The sequence below is a fragment of the Myotis nattereri genome (assembly GCF_964212035.1).
Source record: "Myotis nattereri genome assembly, chromosome: 2".
NCBI lineage: Eukaryota > Metazoa > Chordata > Mammalia > Chiroptera > Vespertilionidae > Myotis > Myotis nattereri.
Genome location: NC_138076.1, coordinates 194,125,530 through 194,151,397, shown reverse-complemented (window position 1 = coordinate 194,151,397; position 25,868 = coordinate 194,125,530). Strand labels below are relative to the sequence as shown.

Below are 25,868 nucleotides of genomic sequence, written 5' to 3'. Positions count from 1 at the left end.
TTTCAGCTTCTGTTTTACCATCCAAAGGAATTGAGAAAGTGAGTTATTGAATCTTTTTTTTCCTTACCAGCTGTTGCTGTGCATTTTTGTCCATGACCAGAATTACAGTGACAAAAAGCAATTCAAGAACCAATGAGAATCATGCCTTGCAGAGGTAACCATATATTATTAACAAATCCTTCAATAATCACTAACTTTCCCTTTCTAACAAATTTTTGTTTGATTTAATAATAAGAAGAAAGTTATTATTTAACCCAAACTATAAAAGTATGTATTATATAAAAATAAAAACATTATCAAATAAAGACATCACATTATATTGATGAAACTCTAAAAAAGTCAGAAAGCCCACTAAGAAATATAGTCAAGAACAAGAAATTAAGACAAGTTTAAATCAGCAATATTCATTTTTATTTACCCCCCCCCCCCGAGAGTCTTATATACAACTTTTAGTAGTCACATTCATCAATTTAAGTTTTATAAATTCAGCAGCAGTCTTTGGAATAGTAGGAGAAAAAGGATTGTATTGTGATCTTCAGTGAACCAGGTGAATTCTTGCTCCATTCAATAGTCCAAGTCTTCAGATATCTTAAAAGGCTGAATTAAAACCATACATAGAAAAATTGTTATATTCCTCTTTACACACACATGCTTATAAGAATTACATTATAATATACTGTAATGTATTACATTACCACACACTCTCACTCACTCCTTTGGATTACAAAACACAATACTTTCCTGGACAGAAAATTTAAATGCAGCAATTTTCAAACTTCAGTGTGCATAAATATTATTTCTACTCCAAAGAACTACAGTGATGTCCAGAAATGTTATTTTACATGATTCTGAAGCAGTTATTCATCAGTGATTACTCTTTAAGGAATAAGTAGTTTTAAACATTATTTATTATAATATTCATGCATTTGATATTATAAATCAAAAGTCATTCATAGTCCTCAGTTTATAATAGTGTTAGAATGTTTACATGTTTATATGTATACGCACATGATTTTATAGGTGGATTTAATTATTATATTCAATAACGTGAGCACATAGATGGAATAATATTATTGCATTTTCATGAATGGGTTTTTCTTTTTAGTTTTTCCATATCAACCACTTCCTTACTGATTGCTATTTACTTTGTTTCCAACGTTTGCTACTACTAACAACACTGCAAAAAATAATCCTTTATATATGTTCTTATATACTAGTGTCTTTATCTGTATGGAAAAAATTCTCAGTGGTAGAATTGTTGGGTCAAAGGATCTGTGAAGCATTTTAAGTTTTTTAAAATAGAAGTTTCCATTTCCAAAGACTATCACACTTCTTATTTCCAAAAGCAATGTTTAAAATTACAGTTTTCTTTGTATTCCTACTAGCAATAAACATTGGTGCTTTTAAATTTTTGTTGGTCTGATTTACATAAAATGGCATCTCATCATTAGTCATAATTTGAATTACTAGTGAATTTAAGCATTTAAAAATGTCTATCATTTGAAATTCATTTTTTTAAAATATGTTTTTTATTGATTTTTTACAGAGAAGAAGGGAGAGGAATAGAGAGTTAGAAACATTGATGAGAGAGAAATATTGATCAGCTGCCTCCTGCACACTCCCTACTGAGTATGTGCCCACAACCAAGGTACATGCCCTTGACCGGAATCAAACCTGGGACCCTTGAGTCTGCAGGCAGACGCTCTATCCACTGAGCCAAACTGGTTAAGGCTGAAATTCATTTTTTATGAGTTGTCTTTTCATAGCTTTCCCAATTATCCATTAGATATTGTCTTTATCATAACAATTGATGAGATATATATGTGTGTGTAAAGTTTACATACATGAATTTACCCTTTTCATGCAATATACAAGTTATAGGTGCTCTATGTGTCTACATATGATATTAACACTTTATATTTATATACTTTTAAGATTTCCAACTTTTATCCTTTGACTAAATCTGTATTTCTTATATGTCATAATATTTCTAAAAAAACCCAACAACCCTTACTTTTGAAAGAATAGAAAATGTACCCACTAATTCATTTCACCATTTTTCTTTTTGATGCATAACTTAGCAAATTTTTTGCCTTGTTCACTTTTTTCTTGTTATACTTTCCTCAAGAAAGCAAATTATAAAATGCAAATCTGTTTCTTGACCAGCTTAATCTTCCATAGCCACCACTTCCCCAAGAATCGCTAAAATAAAATATAAATATGAAATGCAGCAGATAAGACCATTCATTATAGGGCTCTATACAGCCTTTTCATCTTAGTTTTTGCATCACTTTGCTTCTCTTCACAGAACCTCTCCTTACTCCTACCTATTTCATTAAACAATCTTGTCTTTGTCAATAGTGTCTTTAATTTTTGTATTTTCAGCACTCAGGATCCCACTTGTTACCATAAATATGTTTAATATATATTTTTGAATGAAAAGCTTGTTTCCCAAAGGCGTGCTTCTCTTTTATGCCTCCATATTTTGTACTTGCTATGCCCTTTCCCTAAAATGGTGTATCTTTCAGTCATCTCCTATTTAGCTTGAACATTACATCTTCTTCATAATTTCTCCAAACTTTCTATACTCCTATAGTATTGAATACTTACCACAACATGCATTATACAACCATAAATATGCCTTATTTCTTTCCTGAAATTACCCCATATATCTTTAAAAGATTTATTCATATTTATTTACCCAGTTTTTCCTTAGCTCCATTACATACCATTGTTATGGCTTAGAATATATAGGGTGTCCCAAAACACTACACACACTTAACAGCTGATAGTTCAATTGATGTTTCTTTTCAGATTTAACCCACTGGAATGAATAATTATTCACAGTGTGCATACATTTTTTGGAAAACCCTTATTTGTAACTGAAAGGTGAAGTCATAGTAATAAAAACCTATTATTTACTCTCTATATGGATATACATACATAAACATATAAACATGTATATAAAATATGTGTCTATACATTCTTTCTAGTACCAGAGGAGCTCTCAATTTTCCAGAGGAATGTACTTGTTGAGAATGATGATGAATAAATTTTCCTCACTCACCTCACTGGGTTATAATTCTCATTGTCCTTTTCAGTGTATTTCAGAATGGTCCCCTAGGAAGAGATTTGGACATGGAAATTAGTTGAGCAGCATTAAAACCGTCTGGCTCATTGAGATTTTCCGAATGGAAGAAAATAATTATTGGGAAATAAATCAGACCTCCCCTCAAATGTCTTAGAAGCTCTTTGAACATTTAAAAACACCATCTGTAATTAGGAAACAAGTGTGATGTAGGGGGCACAGAAAGTCTTTCCCATGCCTTAAACATTATGTTCCTGACATAGTTGCAGCAAATATCAAATCCCTTGTATGGAAGAAGTGAGGCAGGCCCTTGCCAGAAGGTAAGAACTATTGAGAAGGCATTGGACCTTCATGAAGTAAGAAGGTATTGGGATATTTTTTCCCCCAAAACCAGCAGAGTTATGCTTCCCAGAGGCAGAATTAGTGCAGTGGTGCTAAATAAAAGTCAGAGGACAAAGAAAGAAGTATCATGTGATGGGAAATTAGGCTAGTGGCCTCTGATAGGATAAGATATAAAAAGTCCAAGCTTTTATGATTTTAGGAAAAATATGGTAAATATAAAGTTAGAGAAAGGAAAGTAGCAGGAGTTTTAATGGAAGAAACTGTAAAAGAGATATGTGAAAAGTTAAGCTATTTTTTAGAAGATTAATTTCTGTTTTAATAAAATGAGGTCCAAGTCATAATATTCTGCTTCATGGGTCTCTGTACCTCTGTCAGAAATATAGACCTCTTAGCCAGAGGTGTCCCCATGATTGCAATTTTCATGTTCTCGAAGAATAATTTTCAGGCCATTCCTGTCTGTTTCCTTACGTGTATCATAAGTTTCCTATTAATACGCGTTTGTGATTTCTTTCCACTGTTATGCAAAGTAGAATGCCTCAGCCTCAATTGCAGCTACTGGTCTGAAGCCCCGGGCTATTGACCCTTAAAGAACCACACACCTGAGGAGTTCAGCATGTCCAGATCATCTGCTTTCAGGCAAGAATTCATCTCCCGATATTGAATTTGGTGGATAAAATTCTCTCTTGAAGAAACTGACAACAGACGTCGTAAGTTATAAATCAGCAGAAAATAGTAAAACTTTCCCTCCCTCTGTGTGCTTCTTCCTAGCAGTGCAAACATACCCAATCTTCATTCATACCCTTGTCTAGTTTCCATTCCATTCTACTACCAAGCTAAAGCTATTGCTATTGTAGAACAACCTAGTTTCTTCCCCCCAAGGCAGCCAGAAGCTTTTCCGAATCCATTGGAGTGTTTCCTAAAGTCTCGCTAAAATCTATCTTCCCTTCATTCTCACTATAAAGTCTTTTTCATCTTTCATCCCAACTATTTAAAACTGCTATCCTTGTCAGTAATGTGATCCTTCAATTCCTCATACATCCTGTTGCCTGGAACTTTCTTAAAAGGCTGCCTCACTATTTCACTTTTCTACATAATACTCTTTAATACTATTCTTCTTACCACGGAATACAGAACTTCATGATTTTCCCCCTCTTCTCCAGCCTTATCAGTAGCTTCTCTCCTTGAGCTCAACTTTTATTCCCCCCTCCCAAACAACAAATGTTGCATCCTTTAAGCTTCTCTACACTTGTACATAGTTTTCTCTTCCCCTATAAATGCACCTTACCCAGTTATTTGAACTCTTAATCTTCAAAATTTATCTTGAATGCCTCCTAGAATAGGCCTCTGATACTCCCCTTTCCCTTCCAGTTAATTATTCTCTTCTCTGTGCCACTGTCCCCTTATTCATATGAATATATAACACTACCCTGCAATTTATTTGTTTACATATATATCTCTTCCATTAGATTTGAAATTCTATGAAGACAAAAAACACTTGGTTATCTATGTCCATATCATAAGATCTTAGGCACATTGCTTGACAGAATGGAAAAATCAGTAATAAGTATATAGCAAAAGCAAATGAATCTTCGGGCAAAAAAAAGGATTAATGTTTAACTATATAAGCATATTTATTCTAAACTAGCAATTCTATAATGTCCCAGTTAAATATATAGATGAAGTATAGGACTCATCAAAACAACCTAAGCCCTTTTTTTTTTTCTAAAATCTTATTCCCTCTTTTTGAGAAACTGCTTAAGCCTCTTGTAGGCTCCATCTTTCTGGCCATTTGACTCTTGAATCTAATATTTTTATGAGTTGTTTTTTTCCCCCAAGAATGTTCTTATCCCATAAAACATTGGAAAGACCATAATTTAGCTCAGACCTGCAAGTTGTTGTAGCTGTCTTCCCTTCTGAGACCGCAAGAAGAACACGATGAGAGCAGTCAACACAATGACCCCAAGGACTCCAAATACAACCGGGAGCGCATTACCTAAGCGCAAGTAAACATCACAAGCGATGAGAATGTCTTAGCTAAAAGAAGTGGGTCCCTTTCTTAGGTCAGATACAGGATCCTTGAAGTAAGTGTCATATCCTCAGAATTTCTAACCTAAAGTCTCTTAACAAAAGGAATTCTAAATAATGCAGACAGTTGGTCCTATGCTCAGAAACCTCAAGATTATATACCTTTGGCATTTGATGGTTCGTTGACTGCATTGCCTGTAGGAGAAAAAGAGAAGGAGACTCAATTCTAAGAGTAATATATAGAACAAATATTTCTATTTCTGTATACTTAAAACTTATATAATGTCATTAACCAATGCTATCACAATAAATTTAGTCTTAGAAAAAAAAAATAGGACCTGGTGACTAACTGGAGGAGGTGATAGATCAAAAGGATAGGAAGAAATTCAAACGAGAGATTTGGATGGGTGGTGGTACCACTTCCGGGGTTAAGGTATATTGACTTTTATTGAAAACAATTAATTTTTTATTTTCTATGTGAGCCTTGAGTGCCCTCAGTCAAGCAAACTACTGTTTCCAATCTAAAACCATGTTGTTCTTCTCTTTCTTCCCTCTGCACAGGAACACAGATAAGTAATATGCTTTACCTTGGTGAAGGCCAATGTATAACCACAAATATTTTCATCATTTCTTCAGACTGAAACATTATGACTCTTTCCCCACTAGATCCCTATGTTGGCATATCCAGTCTTTACACAATGCACTCGATGACTCACCCCTTCTTAGCTACCAGAAGTTGCAAGCTTAATCCCGTATCCTGGCACTCACCTGAGCATATCACAGCAGCATCTTCCTTGTGCCCACAGTCACTGTGCCCCCAGGATTTGGCAGGACAATCCCACAAGGAAGACTCATTCCCTTTGCACTTTACTTCATTGAGCCAGATGGGCCCAGTCCCCTGACCAAATGCCGCCTCTTTGAGTGCCTTCAAAGCTGAGCCACAGCCCAGCTGTCGACACACCACCTGAGCATTGTCGAGGTTCCAGGAGTCATCACACACTGTCCCCCAAGAACCATCGTGCCAGACCTCCACACGTCCAGAACAAGTAGTGTTTCCTTCTTGAAGTCTTATCTTGTCTGAAAAATCAGAGACCCAAGGTCATTTTTGAGAAGATTAAAAACTCCTAAGAGGTCACAGGGGAAAAGAGATATTAGAAACTCTTTTTAAGACTATTTTAAAACGTTGCTTATTTAATGCACATATAAAAAATAAATTTTAACAAAATGTATCTTTTATGAAAATACATGCCCTTTCAGCAAAATATTTCATATTGGACATAAGAACAGTAGCGTGACTCACAAAATGTCAAATAAATAATGTGAACATTGCATAATGTTAATTTTTCTCAAATATAAAAGAGCTTGAGAGATTGCCAGGTACATAGAAAATTTCTTCCAGTTTAATAAGATGGAGAATGGGGAAATACTTTAGGATTGGTCTTTATGACTGCTTCTTGTTTTATATTAGTACATCAAAATGAAATTGAAAGAAAAATTGGAAAGGTAAAGTAGACCATTCAATAGTTAAATACTGAATCACATATTCTCTGCTCCTCATTTGTTCACAGAGAAAGCAATTGAATAGGACTTTCAGGAAGACCATGGGACGTATAAATATTCTATGGAAAAATGATCTCTGGTCTTGAAAATCTATAGATCAAATGAAATAAAACCAATTTTACGATCCAGGTAGAATAGGTATTAACTAGAGTTTACTCATTCCTACTTAATGAGATCAGAAGATCACAGTGGAGTCACAGAATGGAATTTTCATATAGGGCAGAATGGAATTTTCAAATACTCACGGGCACATGTGATCCAGGTCTCCTCTGAGGGGCTTGCCAGTCTCTGCTTCCATGGAGATGATGGGCATGCCCATAATGTGTCAGGCCCTTTCGGACACTGAACATTGTCCACCCACATGTACCTGGACGTTGTCTTGGCTGCAGATGCAGGGCTGAGGTTCCCTTTGTCTGCACAGCCCAGCTGCCTGCATACCACCTCCACAGTGGTTGGAGACATGTTACTCTTGCCAATGCTGCCCCATGTTCCATTATAAAAAAGTTCCAGACGTCCGGCACAGGTCTCTCTGCCGGTTTCGCTGGTCAGTTTCAGAGACAAGAACTCTGGAGTGAAATACAGAGTGAGTAGTTTCACATCTTCTCTGAAAATTCACAAGGCTCCTTCCCTTTATTCTGATGTGAGAATGACTTCAAAAATGAGTACACTAGCCCTAGCTGATTTGGCTCAGTGGATAGAACATTGGCCTGCGGACCAAAGGGTCCTGGTTCAATTACGATTAAGGGCACGTACCTTGGTTGCAGGCTCCTCCCTGGCCCAGGCCCTGGTTGGGGCTCATGCAGGAGGCAACCAGTCGATGTGTTTCTCTCACATCGAGTTTTTCTCTATCTTTCCCTCTCTCTTCCACTCTCCCTAAAAAATCAATGGAAAAATATCCTTGGGGAGGATTAACAACCACAAAAATAAGTACACTATATCAATTAGTAGTAATTTTTTTTAGTAACTATGGGGTGATTTAGTAGATTTTAGTAAAATATAGTATTTTTCTATATCTTCTGCTTTTACCGTCTTGGGTTTTGTACTCGGGGACCTCTTTAGAAGGCCACCAATGATTTTAAGTTGACTTCTAGGTCTCAATAAAAGGCTCGAATATTTTATTAATTACATAGTTTGGACTTTCTACCTAAGTTACTGTATTTTATCCTCAAGAATTTTATTCCATTCATTTTTTTTTGCAACTGCTCTTGACAGTTAAAATTTACTGAGATATTCAGATACTAAACCCAAGATTTTGTGTACATTACCTTAAAATGAAATAGCCCCCTTTCTGACACATCACAGTTTTATTGCTTATGTTCTCTACCAAATGTGTGTCATTAAATGTGGTTGATGTCCACATCACTTCTGGCATATAGAATTTTTCACTTCCCTAAGTTACTGATCATAGTACTGTTTTCCCCAATATATTACAACTGAGTACATTTTTCTACTTCACCATAGTTTCTGAAGCTTGCCATGTATACAAAATAAGATCAGTGGGTTCTTCTGATAATTTTTGCTCCTATGACAAATAAGTTTTATTTGTCTGTCATGAAAAATTACTTGGGCATGATAGTTACCTTTTTCTCTGTAGAATGTAGTGCTAATGTATTTCTTCTTGTCTCTTAAACCTACTTTTTTATTAATACAGTGATTATCAAGAAGTGCACTGAATCTTTACTCAATATTCAGCTCTACCTATATTTATAAAAGAACTTCTCATTATCAGTTTTGTTGTCATTCTTGTGATATGCAAGCTCATTTCTGAAATTTTCTCCTTCTAATTTTATACTACCTTGCACAGGAGGTAGCACTAATTCATCAAATCTATACTTCTGGGATCATGACTCTCGCAATAGTTTCCTCTGTACTTGTTTTTCAGGGAATTCTTTCAGATTAATACCCCCCACTATCCTTTGTCCTACCTCAGTCTTTTCGTATGTAATTGTGACCAGAGGTTATGTGCAGAACTTACCTGAGCAGATAGCTCCTGCATCCTCCTTATGCCTGCAATTGTGCCGCCCCCAGCCATGTGAAGGGCACTGCCAAATACGAGCTTCTTTTCCATTACAGTTTATCTCATCCAGCAACACGGGCCCTGTTCCCTCCCCAAAATAAGCAGAACCAGTGGCATTAATGGCGACCCCACAGCCCAGCTGTCTGCACACCACATGGGCATCGTTCAGGTCCCAGCTGTCATCACAGATGGTGCCCCAGGAGCCCTCATGATAGACCTCTACTCTCCCAGCACAGCGACCACCTCCATTTACCAGGCGAAGCTGACCACTCTCTGGAGAGAGAAAGTAAAATATTACTAAAAATGCATTCCTAAGGATTGAGATAGTTTTTATAGATTGATCACTGATTCTCACCTATGCAAGCAACAGCTCTTTCTTCCGAAATGGTAGAGCTTGTTGGGGTCAAAGATGTTGAATTGCACGGGGATAGTGTCTGACTCTGGTTTCCTGCAAATACCAAACTGCTCAGTCAAACAAGATTCAAAAGGTAGAGTGAGGAAGGGAGGCCAGACAAATGAAGTATTAGATAGGTGAGCTGGGAACAAACATAGCTTTAGAGAGAAAGAAATGGGACGGGTCAACCAGGCCAGGAATTTACCAGGTGCTTTAAGAAGCACTAGATAACTATTAGACCAATGAACATCAAGTTCACACTTTCTCTAAAAAGGTAAGTGAGGTTAATATTCCAGTACATTTCTCATGACTCCTCACAATGGATCTTTCCCTTTTACGTTTGTTTTCCACCCCTGTAGGGGCACCTGCTCTGAAGGCCCAGCACCATGGGAGAGGCTCGTCACTGGCTGCCCTTGATCCTCTTACCTGAGCAGATTACAGAGGCCACTTGCTCTGCAGAACATAGTGATGCACCCAGAGCAGTTACAGGACAATCTCCCATGTGTTGCTCAGTTCCAGTGCAGTAAAACATGTGCCTCCAGATCTGACCACTTCCTTTCCCAAAATGTGCTCTTCCTGGGATAGAAAGGGCAATTCCACATTTAAGCTGCTGGCACAAAACGTGGGCATCTTCCATGTCCCAGTGAGAGTTGCAGAGGGATCCCCAGGTCCCTAGAACCTTGAGCTCCACTCTTCCTTCACACGAGGACTTGCCATTCACCAAGCGCATTTCTGTGTATCCTGGAAGGAAACAGGGCTTTAAAAAGATGTCTGTGATTACCTAGCCCTGCTGTCTCCCAAGCAAGGGAACAAATTGAACATGAACTCTGAGTCTTACTTGAGCAGACGACGCCAATGTCTCTGCTGTGACTGCAAGTCCCATCTGGGCGGGGTGCTACTGGGCAGAGTGAAAGGTGGGACTCATGCCCCTCACACTGGAATTCTTCAGCCCAAATCTGTCCATTTCCTTCTCCAAAGTAAGCTCCCCCCAGGATAGAAATAACAGTGCCACATTGTAATTCCCTGCACAGCACAGTGGCAGATTCCAGAGAGAAGTCAGAGTCGCAAACAGAGCCCCACGTGTCGCCATATTTAACTTCAACACGACCAGAACAGGGAATGTCTCCTCCAACCAGTCTGGGTTCCCTGTGGGCTGAAAAATAATATTTCAGTGAGAGAGAACATAATTCCAAGAATTTTTTTTTTTTTTTTTTATGATGGAAGTAAGGAAGGAAGTGAAAGTGAGAAAGGGAATCCAGGGTGATTAGTCATTTTCCACACTTGTTCCTCCTGGTTTCTTTGCCTAGAACTGGGCATAGCAAATTCTAGAACTCCCCATTCCTCATTAGACCAATTCATTTGAGAGAATCTGAAACTTTTCCTCCTGAAGCCAGCCTTTCTGTATTTTCCTTACATTGTTCATAATAATGGAGACCACAGATAATGTGTAGTCACTCTATCTTTTAACCCTGTACTTAATCCTCCACCTACTGCCATCTGGGGTCTGCCCCAAACTTTTCAAATGGTTTTGGAAAGTTTTTCAATATGCTTCCTTCTTTCAAATGAACCTCAGACCCCCCTTTTCCCTTTGATATATTGCACTTGATACATGAGATACTTCTTTCTCCTGTTTTCTCCTCCTTCCGGCCTGACAGAATCTTTCATGAATTCCTTGACTGAAGGTTCTAGCCTCAACTTTCTCATCTTATCAATGGACATTTTCTCTTAACTGCCAATAAATGTTTTCATTTATACTTTTCTCTTTGAATTTATATTCATAAACGTATCTACTTGGACATCTGTAACTTTATGTGTTCAAAATTGAATGAATTATCTACGGACAAGCCCACTGTGCTCTTTTCCCAATTAATGAAATCTAGACCAAATTAGAATGACCTGAAATTGAATCACTTCTTTATCCACCATAAGCGCAATAATAATGATATTAGTGAATACTAAGTGAGCACCTATTCTATATGATATTTTACTTAGTATGTAACAAACATTATTTCATCCTTATAATTGTCTTAGGGGGAAATGATTAATATCATTCCAATTTTACAGATAAGAAAAATGAAACAGAGAGAGTTGTAGTAATTTGCTAAGTTCATACAGTGAGTTAGTGAAGACTGGGATTTGAAGTTACTCAGTATATTCCAAAGCCTAGAATCTTGACCCTCACACTACACTGCACTTGTGGAAAGTCACCAATCTCTGTCAGTTTTTCCAGCATATTTCTTCTGCATAATTTTTGCTATTGCTTTAATTAACATGTCTACATATATCAGATAGTCCTTTTAAATAGCTTTCTAAGTCCTCTTCCTAAAAAGTTTATGACACAATCACAAATATATTAATTGCACAAATATTTTCACTTTTTTATCTGTAAGATAATTCAATATTTCTTTACTACTTATACAATAATTTATCATTTCAACAAATATTATTAAGCACCTGCAATGTTTTTAGGCATTTGGGTGGGTTTGAAATCACAGAGTTCAGTCTATCAGTGAAGACAGATAATACTAACACTACGAATAATTATCATAACCATTTATCCATCACTTGATGTGTAATTCCTGTGAAATGGGTGTTTTGTACCGCCATTTTTTCTTTTGAGGAAATTTCAGCACAGGGAGCTTTGGCAGACTCCCCAACATCACCCATCTATTAAAATTAAGGAGAAATGATAAACACTAATAAGTTAGCATACTTTAAAATACTGTATGATGTTACCTTAAAAGCCTTAATATCTATTTCTCTATCAATCATACCCAATGCCCCACCCTAAAGATGCTTAGGCATAGCATGGTTTTTCATGCTTTTGTTCCTCTGCATAAAGTTTTCTCTCTACTTAAAACACATTTTTCCTACCTCAAATCAAACTTCTTAAAAAATTGATTGAAAGTCTTATCCGAGCAGATCTGGCCAGTGTTCTCTGTAGTTAGAACATCGGCTTATAAACCAAAGGGTCTTGAGTTTGCTTCCCGGCCCCAGTCAGGATGTTTGCAGGAGGCAACCAATCGATGTGTCTCATATCAATGTTTCTTTCTCTCTCCTCCTCCCTCCCTCCCACTCTCTTTCAATGGGAAGAATATCCTTGGGGTGAGGATTAAAAAAAAAAAAAGTCTTACCTGAGCAGGTAACTTTAGCTTCTTCATAGTGATCACAGGTAAGTCCACCCCACTGCCAATTCTTGCAGTCCCAAATAGAAGTTTCATTTCCTATGCAGCTGAGTAAAAACAGCCACATGTTTGTTGGCTTAATTTTGGAATAACTTTGATAGGATATTTGGAGTGCAGATCCACATCCCAGCTGTTGGCAAACCACATTAGCTTCTTTCATCCCCCAGTTTCTGTCACACACTTTCCCTACTAGTTTCTGAATTTCCACCTCCACTGTCCCAGCACAGCGGCTGCCTCCTCCTATAAGTCTCAGTTCCAGATCTGATCCATCTGCAAAAGAAACATAAATTTAGGTTATAGGTACATGTGCAGGTTAACTCCCAAAGGATTTTAAAAAAAAATCTTGCTCCTTTCCAAATACGGAGGCACTGGAAATTAAGGCTTACCCATCTTATGGCTTTTCTCACAGCCAGCATAGATCATACATTTGGTTAGAAATAGGATGATAGTTTCAAGGGTTAATAAAAACTGTCAATGGCAGAAAAATATGAACAGCTATTTTAAAAATATTTAAAATTTATATTATTTTCTGTCCCAGAACTCCAGGTAGATTTAGAACCCAATAGCAGTCACAATAATTACTATGAAAAATTGCACCAGACAACCCTCCAAACTAGTAAAAAAAAACAAAAAAAAGAAGAAGAAAAAAGAAAATGTTAAAAATTTATCACGCCCTGACTGGTTTGGCTCAGTGGATAGAGCATTGGTCTGTGGACTGAAGGGTCCTAGGTTCGATTCCAGTCAAGGGCATGTACCTTGGTTGTGGGCACATCCCCAGTAGGGGGTGTGCAGGAGGCAGCTGATCGATGTTTCTCTCTCATCGATGTTTCTAACTCTCTATCCCTCTCCCTTCCTCTCTGTAAAAAAATCAATAAAATATATTTTTTAAAAAATTCATCACAACTGTAAAAGAATTCCCAACAAAGAAATTATTAGATATTTCTATCTCCCAGACATATTCTTACTCCTAAAGAATACAGGTCTTTCCTTCTCTGTTTTTGTTTTGTTTTAACTTACCAGAACATATGACACCAGCATCTTCATGATGATTGCAATAATGCTTCCCCCATTCATGGTGTCTGCACTGCCAAATAGCAGGTTCATGTCCTTGGCAGGAAACGCTGTCAAGCCAGATGTGTCCAGTTCCCTCACTGGCGTTAACTCGACCAACACCAGTGATGGTAGTTGGGCATTCAAGTTGCTTACATGCCACAGCGGCATCATTACTGTCCCAGCCATCATCACACACTGTCCCCCATTCCCCTTGGAATTTCACTTCTAATCTTCCTGAACATTTGGTGACTCCATCAACCACTCTCAGGCTCAGATCTGTTCCATCTGTAAGGAGGACACAAAACAAGTCAGTGATAAAGAAACAGTAAGAGACTTCCGGTCTACATGGTGGAGCAGGTAAACTCTGTGCTCACTTCCTCCCATGACCACATCAAAATTACAACTAAATTAGTGAAGAACCATCATTGAGAAATACCTGAAGACTAGCTGAACAGATCCTATAACTATAACTAGCTGATCCTATAACTAAGGATACAAAGAAGAAGCCACGTGAAGACTGGTAGGAGGAGTGGAGACGTGGGATAGGCAGGTCCCATATTCACAATATGGCAAGTAAGAATCCAGGAGGATATTTTGGCTGCAGAGGTACCCTGAGGAACAAAGGGTTCCAGCCCCCTCTGTGCTCCCCAATCCAGGGCATCAATGCTGGGAGGAGGAGTCCCCCTAACATCTGGCTGTGAAAACAAGTGGGTATTGTGTCCAAGAAAGATAATGAGCTGCTAGAGACAGAGGACTGCAGATCATAAAGGGCCTGTGCACAGACTCACTTTTTCACAATCTCAGTCACTCACAATCTCACTCACTCCAAGCTCCAGGACACGGGATGCATCTTGGAAAGTTCCAGAGACCTATGGGGAGAAACTAAATTGACTAACTTTAGGGTGAGAGCTGGAGTGACAGGGTTTGGGGTCAACTCTGTCTGGGAATGGACATTCTTTTGTTGAACTCTCTTCCCACCCTGCCAGCCAGATGTAGGCAGGCACCAAATCTGTGCTCTTCATTAATCTGGCTAACACCATTCTGCATCCTGGTGATTCCCTGAGACCCTGCCCCACTCAACTAGCTCCTCTGGCCTGAGCCTCTTTCAGTGGCTCCTCCATACAAGTGGCCTGCCTTGGCTCCCACTGAAGACTTTCCCCCAAGTTCTAAAACCCAGAACAAGCAACAGCCTGCCTCAGTTTGCTAAGTGGCCCCAAGCCCAGCATAAGTGGTGACTGATCTCAACTTGCATTGCAACTCCCATCAGGAGGCCCCAAGCCTAGCATAAGTGGTGGCTAGTCTGGGCCTATAAAGTAGCCTCAACTAAGGGGACACAAGCTTGGCACAAGTGACAGGTGGTTTCAGTTTGCCGCATAGATTCTTCTAAGCACCTCTGAGTACAGCACAAGTGGTAACCAAGGAACAGATCACTTCGTAGGTTCTACCAAGAGGTCCAAGAGAGGCACAGGTGGAAGATGACCTTGACATACATAGGAGTCTCCACCAAAAGGCTTAGTAACACACCCATTGTTTTTACAATAATAAAAACAAAAAGGGTGACACTCAAACACACACACATTAAAGGAGTGAAAAATAATGACAAAAACAAAAATGTGGAGGGGTGAATAAAAATGGTAGTGATTTTAGACTGTGTTTGAACTTAAGTAACCATTAACTTAAAATAGATTGCTATAAACATTGCTTAATATATGTGAAGCAAATGACAAATCAAAACCCCCAAATCTATGAGAAATGTACAAAAAAATAAAGATAAAGAAGCCAAACATAACACTATAGAAAGTCATCAACATAAAAGAGAGGCAAACAAGAGGATAAGAAACCAAGAACTATAAAAACAATCAGAAAACCATTAATAAAATGTCAATAATTACATACTTATATGTAATTATTTTAAATGTGTATGGACTAAAAGACATAGGGTGGGTGAGTGAATAAAAAACAAGATTCATACATATGCTGTCTACAAGAGACCAACTTTAGATTGAAAGACACACATAGACTGAAAGTAATGGGATGGAAAAAGATATTTCATGCAAATGGAAATGAATAAAAGCAAAACAAAACACTGGGATAGCAATACTTATATCAGACCAAAAAGACTTTAAAACAAAGGCTATGACAACAAAGAAGGGCATTTCATAATGATAAAGGAATCAATCCAACAAGAGGATAATATCTCTTGTAAATATCTCTGCATCCAATGTAGGAGCACCTAAATGCACAAAGCAAATATCGATAGACAGAAAGGGAGGGATCTACACTAACACAATATTAGTAGAGGATTTAACACCACTCTGACATCAATAGATAGATCTTCCAGACAGAAAATCAGTAAGAAACAAAGGCCTTATAGGATACATTAGACCAGATGGACTTAATTGATATTTTTAGTACATTTCCTCCCAAAGCAGCAGAATATATATTCTTTTCAAGGGCACATGGAACATTATCCAGAATAGACCATGTTAGGTTACAAAAAAAGTACCAATAAATTTAAGAATATTGAAGTCATATCAAGCATCTTCTCCAACCATAAGGGTATGAAATGAGAAATCAATTACAAGAAGAAAACTGGAAGCACATACAAACATGTGAAGCTAAAAAAAAGGCATCCAAATTGAAAAGATGCTCAACATCATTAATAGTTAAGGAAGTGTAAATCAAAACCATGATGAGATATCACCTCATACCTGTCGGAATGGCTAATGCACAAACCAATGTTGGAGAGGATGTGGGGAGAAGGGAACCCTTGTGCATTGCTGGTGGGATGGTACAACCACTAACATATGGCCCAGCAATTTCACTTCTGGCTATTTACCCAAAGAAATCCAAAACACTAATTTGAAAAGATAATATGCACCCCTATGTTCACTGCAACATTATTTATAGTAGCCAAGGTATAGAAGAAACTTTGGTATCCATCGATTAGATGAATACATAAAGAAGATGTTGTACATATGCACAGTGGAATATTACTCAGCAATAAAAAGGAATGAAATCTTACCATTCGCAACAACATGGGTGGTCTTAGAGGTATATTTAAATTAAATAAGTCAGATATAGAAAGACAAATATATTATTTCACTTATATGTGGAATATAAAAAACAAACAACAAAACAGAAACAAACTCATAAATAGAGAGAGCAAATTGATAATTGTGAGGATGAGTTTGGGGGTAGTTGAAAAGGCTAAAAAGGATTAAGAAGTACACATTGGAAGTTATAAAAACAGTCACAGGAATGTATAACACAACCTAAGGAATATAGTCAATAATATCGTAATAACTATGTAGGCTGGCAGATGGGTACCAGCCTGATCATGGTGATTACTTCATATGTTGTTTAAATGTCAAACCACTACATACACCTGAAACTAACATAATATTGTGTGTCTGTAATTGAAAAATAAGTTTAAAAAAGAAACAAAATAATAAGGGGACTGTAAATAGCTGTATGTGAAATGAGTTCAGGAAAAGGTATAAAAAGATATAAATAGAGATAAAGAAAACAATGTTATACTTTGATTGAACATTCCTAAAGATGACCTGAAACTAAGAAAAAATAATATTAAATATAAATTGTATTTTAAAAATAAAATAACACATGAATGCACATAAAATAAGTGTTAAGAAAAACAAAACAAAAAATATTAAAGACGGATGGAGTGGTTTGGGTAAGAAGACAGGACTTCCCAGTATAGAGAGCATGCACTGTAACTCCATAACAGGAGTTCCAAGAGCTACATTTCATCTAGCGATATGTTTTTTGAGCACCAGAGTTTTTGTTGAAAGTGTTTGGTTGTTGTTGTTAAATATGCATTTGCATGTGTTTAGATCAGTGGTACCCAATGTGGGGCACACACCCCTCAGGGGGGCAATTTGATTTTTAAGGGGGGCAATTTGAGAATGAGTTATTAACAGTGAATTTTTCGTATTTCTTATGGTTCTAGGGGACTCATATACGGTATATAAATTTATATTGTGACATATTTATGCATTTCCATTCTCTGTTATATGTTTTGAAACTGTATTTGCTATTTTTTCTGTATCACTTCATGTTACTATTATTTTTTTAAACAATTTCTTCCTCAGTACTTCAACTGTCCTTTTGTTCTTTGACTTTTCTCTTTCATGGATGCCATGTTCTTTGGAAACTTGTTTAGACCAAGTTAATGTCCTTGTAGGCTTCCTCCATGTGAGGAATAATTTTTGAATAATAAGAATTATATATAATGGGGGAGGGGGGGGGAAGAGGCATCAGGGTTTTAGAGATGCTTAGGTGGGGCATGGCCAAAAGAGGTTGGGAACCACTGGTTTAAGTGGTAGCCACACACTCTAGTTTGCCTCAATACTCAACACTCACTTTTGCCTCTGGTTGCATTGCCTATCGACACTACCTAGTTAATCTCTGCCTGGCCCTTTTGTGACCAGGTCCTTAGTTTAAAAGTAAAGCAAAGCAAAGAGAAAAGGGACTTAACCTTCTCCCAATCAATATTCCTCAAAGAACAGAACTGGATTCTGAGTAATATCCTATAAAAAATAATTTGGGATTTTCCTCTGGCAGTTCTAGTTTTTGTTGCCACAACACTGGTTATTACGATTCCTCAGCATATAGAAAAAATGTGCTGATTGGGGACATTTTGATAGGTAAAAGAAAATGGAAGGTAAAGATGGTGTTTTTTCCTACCCCCCCCCCCCATCCCTTTCATTTTCTTCAGCTAACAAAATCCATATTTTATGTAGGAATCCCATTCTTTGTGGTTCAGACTATAGATGGTCCGTTGTTCAACAAGAAAAAAAAAAGCCAATTCAAGAAATAAAAAGAGTCAGAACCCTGATCACATTGCTTAAGTGCTTGAACTCAGTCATGTACTTCCTGAAATTTCCAGTTTTCAGAGTCAGTGTTTTCTTATTTAAAAATGAGTTTGGCCAAAACCGGTTTGGCTCAGTGGATAGAGCGTCGGCCTGCGGACTGAAAGGTCCCAGGTTCGATTCCGGTCAAGGGCATGTACCTGGGTTGCGGGCACATCCCCAGTAGGAGTTGTGCAGGAGACAGCTGATCGATGTTTCTCTCTCATCGATGTTTCTAACTCTATCTCTCTCTCCCTTCCTCTCTGTAAAAAATCAATAAAATATATTTAAAAAAAATGAGTTTCAATTGAGTTTCCTTCATCCCCTAATTCCCTTACCCCCAAATAGCTGGTAAATACAGAGATATTTTTACTCTGTGTTTTCCTAAATGTTCCTTGGGGTTCACGACATACTAGATCTTCTTCAAACTAAGAACTCAAGTGAAAAAGGGAGAATGTCATCCCTGCATATCCAAATCCATTGTCCCCTCCCCTGGTCAAGTATGGAACATAAAAGTCTGTAGACAGACACAGTACCTGCTCATCCTATTCATACCAGAGTAGTAGCATAAATGAGATTTGAATAGGAAATGAACAATTTTGTTTAATCACTTGATTCTGTAAATTTAAAATGATAGTTTGGGAAGGGGTGGGTTAGTGTGGCTGAAGAGGGGACTTTTGTAGTTAGAGAATGATAAGAAGGAGGGGGGTGGTGATTTGATTTTAAACTCATACAGAAAGCAAAACTCGCTAGTGAAGCCATTTCTTCTTTTTTTTTTTCTTGCTTTTTTTTTTTTTTGTTTTGGATTGAACTATTGCTTAAACAACTCCTTCAATCCTCATTACTTGAATCTCAATTTCACTATTTATCCTTCCTCCTAATCTATCTTGATTTCAGTTACCGTAAATACTCCACAAGTATTAGAACTGGAATCTGAAATTAGGCAAAAATAAAGCGACATGTAGTAAGGGTTCAGACTTTTAAGATTCTTACCCATGCCCTCTTTTTTTCCTCCCTTTTTTCTTTTGTTGCCCTCTCTTGAGAACAGGACAAACCCAGATCAGTCCTTACCTAAGCAAATCACTCCAGCATCCTCAGCATGATCACAATTATGCTTTCCCCATCCTTGGTGCTTGCAGTGCCAGAGAGCTGACTCATTTCCATGGCATACGAGATCATCAAACCAGATTGGTCCAGAACCTTCTCCAAAATTAGCTGAACCAGAGAAACTGACAGCACTTCCACATTCAAGTTGTTTACAAACCACAGATGCCTGATCCATGTTGAAGTTGTCATCACACACTGTTCCCCACTGTCCTTGGAATTTGACCTCTATTCTTCCTGAGCACCTGTTTCCTCCATTCATCAGCCTCATCTCCAAATCGGACCCATCTGGAATGGAGAAAAGACCAGAGTTCAACGTGATATTCACTCAGAAGTAATTTTAGAAAATAAGATTCCTCAGGACACTTAGGATTTCATGCTTTCTTCAAAATAGTGCCTCATTTTGAATGCTGCCCATCTTCACATATTGGAATATATATAATCTTTTAAAAACAAACTAAAAATGAGGACTTTTATCTATATCTACTTGCCAAGGAAAATGTTTTACAGATTAATATTTTCTGTTTTATTTTGTTTGCTTCTTTTATGAGAACAGAGTAAATACTCTTTTATGTAGAAATAGATAAAATTGAGTCTTAAAGTATTTATTTTTAAAAAAACTAGAAAAAAATAAAATTGGTCATACAGCAAAATAGTTAAAATGACTAACTGGTAATTTGTTGAACATTTAAAATCTTTATTTTAATATTTCTTTATCATAAACAACTCAGAGCATGAATAATGAGCTTTAGTTGAACTTGAAATTAGAAAACAGGAAAAAAAAATGCATAAGCATGCATAACAGTTTTTAAGAACACACTGTTGTAGGCCAAATTATTAAATACTAGAGGCCCAGTGCATGAAATTTGTGCACAAGTAGGGTCCCTAGTGGCTGCCAGCTGCTGGCCAGGGCCTCCCTTCCTGAGGTTGGCCAGCCAGCCCCGCCTCCTGGTCAAACTTCCGGTCAAGGGGACAATTTGCATATTAGACTTTTATTATATAGGATTGAGGGAAAAATCAATTAAAATAATTCATTTCTTACTAATTTCCTGTTTAAACCAAAAGTGTATTTTTGTTTGTTGTTTCTTTTCCATCCCTAAAGCATCTGATACCACTTTTAGCAAAAAAAAAAAAAAAAGTTCTTTTGTTAAGAAAATTTTCTCTATTAAGAAAAATCTACTTTCCATTAGATTGTCTATTAGGACAAAATACCCGAGAAAAGGAAATTTGAGATGAAATTTTGGGAAACATGAAGGACAAAAACTATTTGTTTTTGAACAAATTGTTTAGGAACCACTTTTGAAAAAAGCAATTCAATTTTAAAAGCTCTAAACTCCAGGCAAAGACCTACACTTAACAAGATTTTAAAATTATGAAAATTATGAACAATTAATAATAATAGCTCACAGTCAAAATATGCACATGCGGTTCCAAGTGTATCAGCTACGTTCTCTTCTTTAGTTTTCACAACTTTAATCATCATGTGCTATTTCCACTATCCCTACTTTCCAGAGAAGCAAACTGAGGTTAAATAATGGGCACAGGGTGAAACACCTAGGATGTGGGAGGGAACAAGCAGTGTGGCACCAAAGCCCACTCTCCCTACTGTTATGCTGTATTTACTCTGTGCATGTGATGACAATAAAAATCTCCCAAGAGGCAGAGGCTCTGAGGATAGAGCATGAATCAGGGTGAAGAATCTCAGAAATGCAGACTCTGAAACTAGTAAATTGAGTGGCTATGCATTCCTATTGGAGCATTAGATGTGGAAAGTTGTAAAAACAAGTTTAAATAATTCCATCCCGAGGCATAAAAAAAAAAGAAAGAAAAAGAAAACAAGAGTTAAAAGTACTACCTGCTGTTTCTTAGCTTAAAAAGTCAACTTTAGAGACAGAATAATTATGATGAAAGCCTGGCAAGATTTATTATGACTTCCAACTTTGCTGTAGATGTTTGATGTACATGGTACTATTGCTTTTCCCTGAATAATGATTAACAAAAAAGACAAGAAGGAGGAGGAAGAGGAGAGGAGGGAAGAGGAAGTGATGGAAGAGGAATGGGGAGAATGGGAGGAGGAAGAAAGAAAAGAGAACTGAGTTACCAAGGTAATGAGGAGCAGTGAGCCATGAAGAAACTAACAATTATTTTTAATTTAAAAAATATTTTTATTAATTTTAGAGAGAGAGGAAGGGAGAGGGAATAGAGAGATAGAAACATCAATGAGCTGCCTCCCACATGCCCCCTACTGGGGACCAAACCCGGGCATGTGCCCTGACTGGGAATCAAACCAGTGACTTTTTGGTTGATGGGTTGACCCTCAACCACTGAGCCACATTGGCTGGGAGCTAACTTTTAGTTTTTAACACCTAGTACATACACACTGCATCAATAACTTCTTAATGCATTCTACCATTGAGTCCTCAGGAACTGAAGTTTAGAAAGATTTAATAACTTGGTCAAAATAATAGTATTAATGAGGGGCTGAGTTGGAATTTAGTCCAGCTTTTTTCTAGATACTAGCCTGTGTTGCTCCCATTGCCCCACATTGCCTGGGTGAAGGGAAATTAGTTCTTTCTAAAATCAGTCCTATGGAGAAGATGGTCTCTAAGAAAGAGGCTGGGTGCTGAGAAGGCTGCATAAAGGTCAGCGAAGTAAGTGAGCAAGGAGAAATGAGAAGCCCAGGAATCTGAAATTGGGTCATAAACTTGACTTTAGGACTTGTCAGCAGGAAGGTCTGACACATGATTTTCTGAGTTATTGTAAGGTCAACTGAGATAAAACTTATTAAATGTTTTACAAATTAAGACCATCACATAAATAAAATGAATAACATTGTATACTGGGAAAAACAGTTATACTTTGTGATAAATTCTTCCTCCATAAAGAAGGATTAGCACTAAGAACATTTGCTTATTGACTCAGTAAGTTGATTACCAGTTAGTGGACAGAAAGGTAATAATTTCTGGGTCAATGCATGAAAGCAGCATGTCACTGGGAAAGGGGACAAGGAATTACCTTAGATATGATGTTTTTTAAAATGTAGAAATAGAAGATTATAGTAGGAATATGAATATAAAATTGAAGCCAGTCACTTCCTCATTGATAGAAGTATTCAGAATCTCTTTTGATTTATTTTTTAATATGGGCATTGTCATATGTTTTTCTGGCCTTTTAGCAATGGATTTGGTAATTTTATACGTGGACTTGGTTACTGACAAAAAACGAGCTCCTTTTTGTTTTTAAACCATCTACCTATTTCCTCCCCGCCCCCAAAGCATTGCATGTCCAGAGTTTGACTTATGCAGGTCTTACCTGAGCAGGTTACGCCAGCATCCTGTTGGTGAGTGCAGTTATTATGTTTTCCCCATCCATCATGTTTGCAGTTCCAGATAGCTGATTCGTTGCCTCGACAAGAGACACGATCCATCCAAATGCGCCCAGAGCCCCCACTGGAATTAGTCCATCCAGTGGCTTGGATGAAGGTTGGACATCCCAGCTGCCTACAAATCACAGAGACCTCGTCCATGCTCCAGCCATTATTGCACACAGTTCCCCACTCCTCCTGGACCTTCACCTCCACTCTCCCAGAGCACTTGTTTTCACCAGCCACTAGTCTCAGCTCCTTATCGGTTCCTGTCACAGAGGATAAAGGCAGCAATTGGTCAAGATCCAAAGAGCAAGTAGAAAATTATTATTCTCTAGATTACCTACTTATTTTCCAAACCCAGGTTTGAGAAACATTCCTGGACCTATCCATGGTACAATAGGAAAATGCAATTTCATAGGAATTCCAATACAAATATCGGCATCACAGGCTTCAAATTGAGCAATGGCATACACCAGTAAAGCTAACCAACACAATACTGTGTAGTATCTTTCCGTTATGGGTGATAGTCTTTATAATGTCAATTTATATCATCTTCATGGAGCGTTTACGGTTTAAATAAGATAGCACAAAATTTTAAAGGGATGAGCTACATAAGTTCTCCAACATCCCAAGATCAAGAGAAAGAAGGCTGATGGTGAGGATGAAAAGACCAGTTACAAGGAATTTTACACCTATTTCATATATATGTCAAATACTATACATTTAAAAAATACTAGTTGAAATCTGACAGAAACGTATTTATTTAAATGGAAGTTGGGACGGAGATACTTTTCTATTATCTTCTATTACAGAATTAACCCCCTCTCCCTTACACTCCCTCCCAGTGTTGCAGCTACCACCTCATGATTATTTTAGCTAACACAGAAACCTGTGGTGTGTACATTTTGCCTCCATCAATACAGTTTTAAACAAGTTTTGGCTTTTGAATTTATTAAAGTGTTCCAACATATTTTTATTCCAGTAAATCTGAGGTGTCTCTCCGTATTGTTCCCTATTTTTTAGCTAGACATTATTTCAAATCTTTAAGTAAAGTGTATTTCTTTTTCCTGTGAGAGTTTATTTTTTTTTTGGCGGGGGGAGGGGGGAACTGTTATTATTGTGTTGATTTTTTTGGTTAGGTTCTTATTTTGTGCATTTAATATCTGATCCTTTGAAGCCACAAAGTTAGTTTTCAGATGCTATTTGGTCTTCAGGAGAGTTTTTTGCTTTTCAATGATTTTTGTCAGAGTGGGCTAAGGCTGCAAGTGGATTTGACAAAATACTCACCAAGAGAACCAGTGATCAAACAGGCACTAAGAATGGAAACCACAGCAATAATGAAGGGACTCAAGTGGACAAAACATCTTCTAAAGTCTGAGAAAAAAAAGAAAGAGGGCAAAAGTATAGTCTTCCCTCAAAGAGACTTTGGAGAAGGCAGATGGCTTCAGAGGTTTGAGATTAACAAAGAAAGTCACACCGAGACAGAAAACCTTCCATTCTAAATGGCAAGACAGACAGAAAAAAAAAATCATACCCAGGATCATATAGTCTCAGTGAAATTGCTTTGAAAATGTTCATGTTTATAGGCAACCTAGGGGAAAACTTGGGGTGCAAACAAAATAGCAAGAGCAGCCTTAAAACCTGGAAAACTGAAAAGGCATTAATGAAACTTAGAAGTGGGCAATGCTCCCTGAAGGCACAGAGCACTATTCAACTAATGCTTCCCTCTCCAAGCCTACCTGATCCACATTGTTAGACGGTAAGTTCCATGAGGACATAGATTATTTCTATCAGGTTCACCATAATTTCACTGGTACCCGGCACCGTGCCTGCTAAATAGTAGCCGAACAATACATTGATGGAATAAAGTAACAATGTTTATATTGGAAAAACCAAAATACTGGGTCTTATCTCCAGATGTAGCATAAAATGCTCTTTAAAGCTGTTAGCACTTTTCATTTCTTCTTTCTACATTAACCTAAAACTAATTTAAAAGTAAAAATGCTGTCATAACCGTACAGGAGCACTTAGTGATAAGTCACTGAACTTTGCACTGATGATCTGTGCTTTCATGTGACATGTTGTGCTTCAATAAAAATTTTAAAAAGTAAAAATTCTAAGTGTGTTTAACATCCATTTAAATCATAAACCTGGTTTCAATACTAAGGGTGTTATTCTAAATTTCTTCTAGGTAATCAACTTTCAATTAATACTCATTCCTATGTTCTATCTTCTCTAACAATTATTGTCTTTAAGCTTAATGCAGTTCAGTTAATTTCAATTCTTTACTTAATTTCACCTCAGCAATTTTTCAAAACTGATGGCAAATCGAATCCTTATTGCATGTCTTAAATTTAGGATCCATGGCAAACAAGTGGTGCCTTATGAACTTAATGCCCTTTTCCCATTCCTTATGCCAATCACTATTAAATCAGACCCATTGAATATTAGGATAATGTCATACTCCATTAAAGAAAAATAAAAGTAGAATAAATAAGAAGCTGTTACCAGGAGATGCAGAGTTTTCATGTGGCACCATTCTGAGTTTGTCCATTCCAGTCTTATGATTTCTAAACCTTCTTGTATTATTCCCTAGAAATGTTCTCCTAAAGAGGAAGACCGCTAAGAATTCTAAAATTCATCTCGCCTCCACAAAAAAACAGAAGGTTGCATAATGGAGGTGGAGTCAACCCCCAAAGGGAAATCATTAAAAGGGTGAGGGGTGGAGTTAACCATTAAAAGCTGTTAGCAGGAAAGAAGGAGTCAAAGGGGGGTGGGGAGGGTACTTTATTTCAGCAATAAAGATACATTTTAAAACGTAAAAAAATTAAATAAATAATTGGGCATGCCATTCCTCCTCCC

At 37.3% G+C, this 25,868-nt stretch overlaps 1 protein-coding gene across 1 annotated transcript; it reads right to left on the bottom strand.

Moving 5' to 3' along the window:
* Positions 1-302: 302 nt before the first annotated feature.
* CD163 (CD163 molecule) lies at positions 303-25,563 on the bottom strand. The gene is made up of 17 exons (XM_081083168.1): positions 25,515-25,563; positions 24,294-24,380; positions 22,952-23,272; positions 19,607-19,927; positions 13,629-13,949; positions 12,561-12,881; positions 10,265-10,579; positions 9,853-10,167; positions 9,388-9,480; positions 8,991-9,305; positions 7,261-7,581; positions 6,224-6,532; positions 5,618-5,650; positions 5,316-5,423; positions 4,030-4,122; positions 3,068-3,120; positions 303-597 (listed from the first exon to the last, which is right to left on the bottom strand). Exons 1-16 carry the CDS (start codon positions 25,558-25,560, stop codon positions 3,098-3,100), a joined length of 3,342 nt encoding a protein of 1,113 aa, XP_080939294.1. The 5' UTR covers positions 25,561-25,563; the 3' UTR covers positions 303-597; positions 3,068-3,097.
* Between the last annotated feature and the right edge of the window lie 305 nt (positions 25,564-25,868).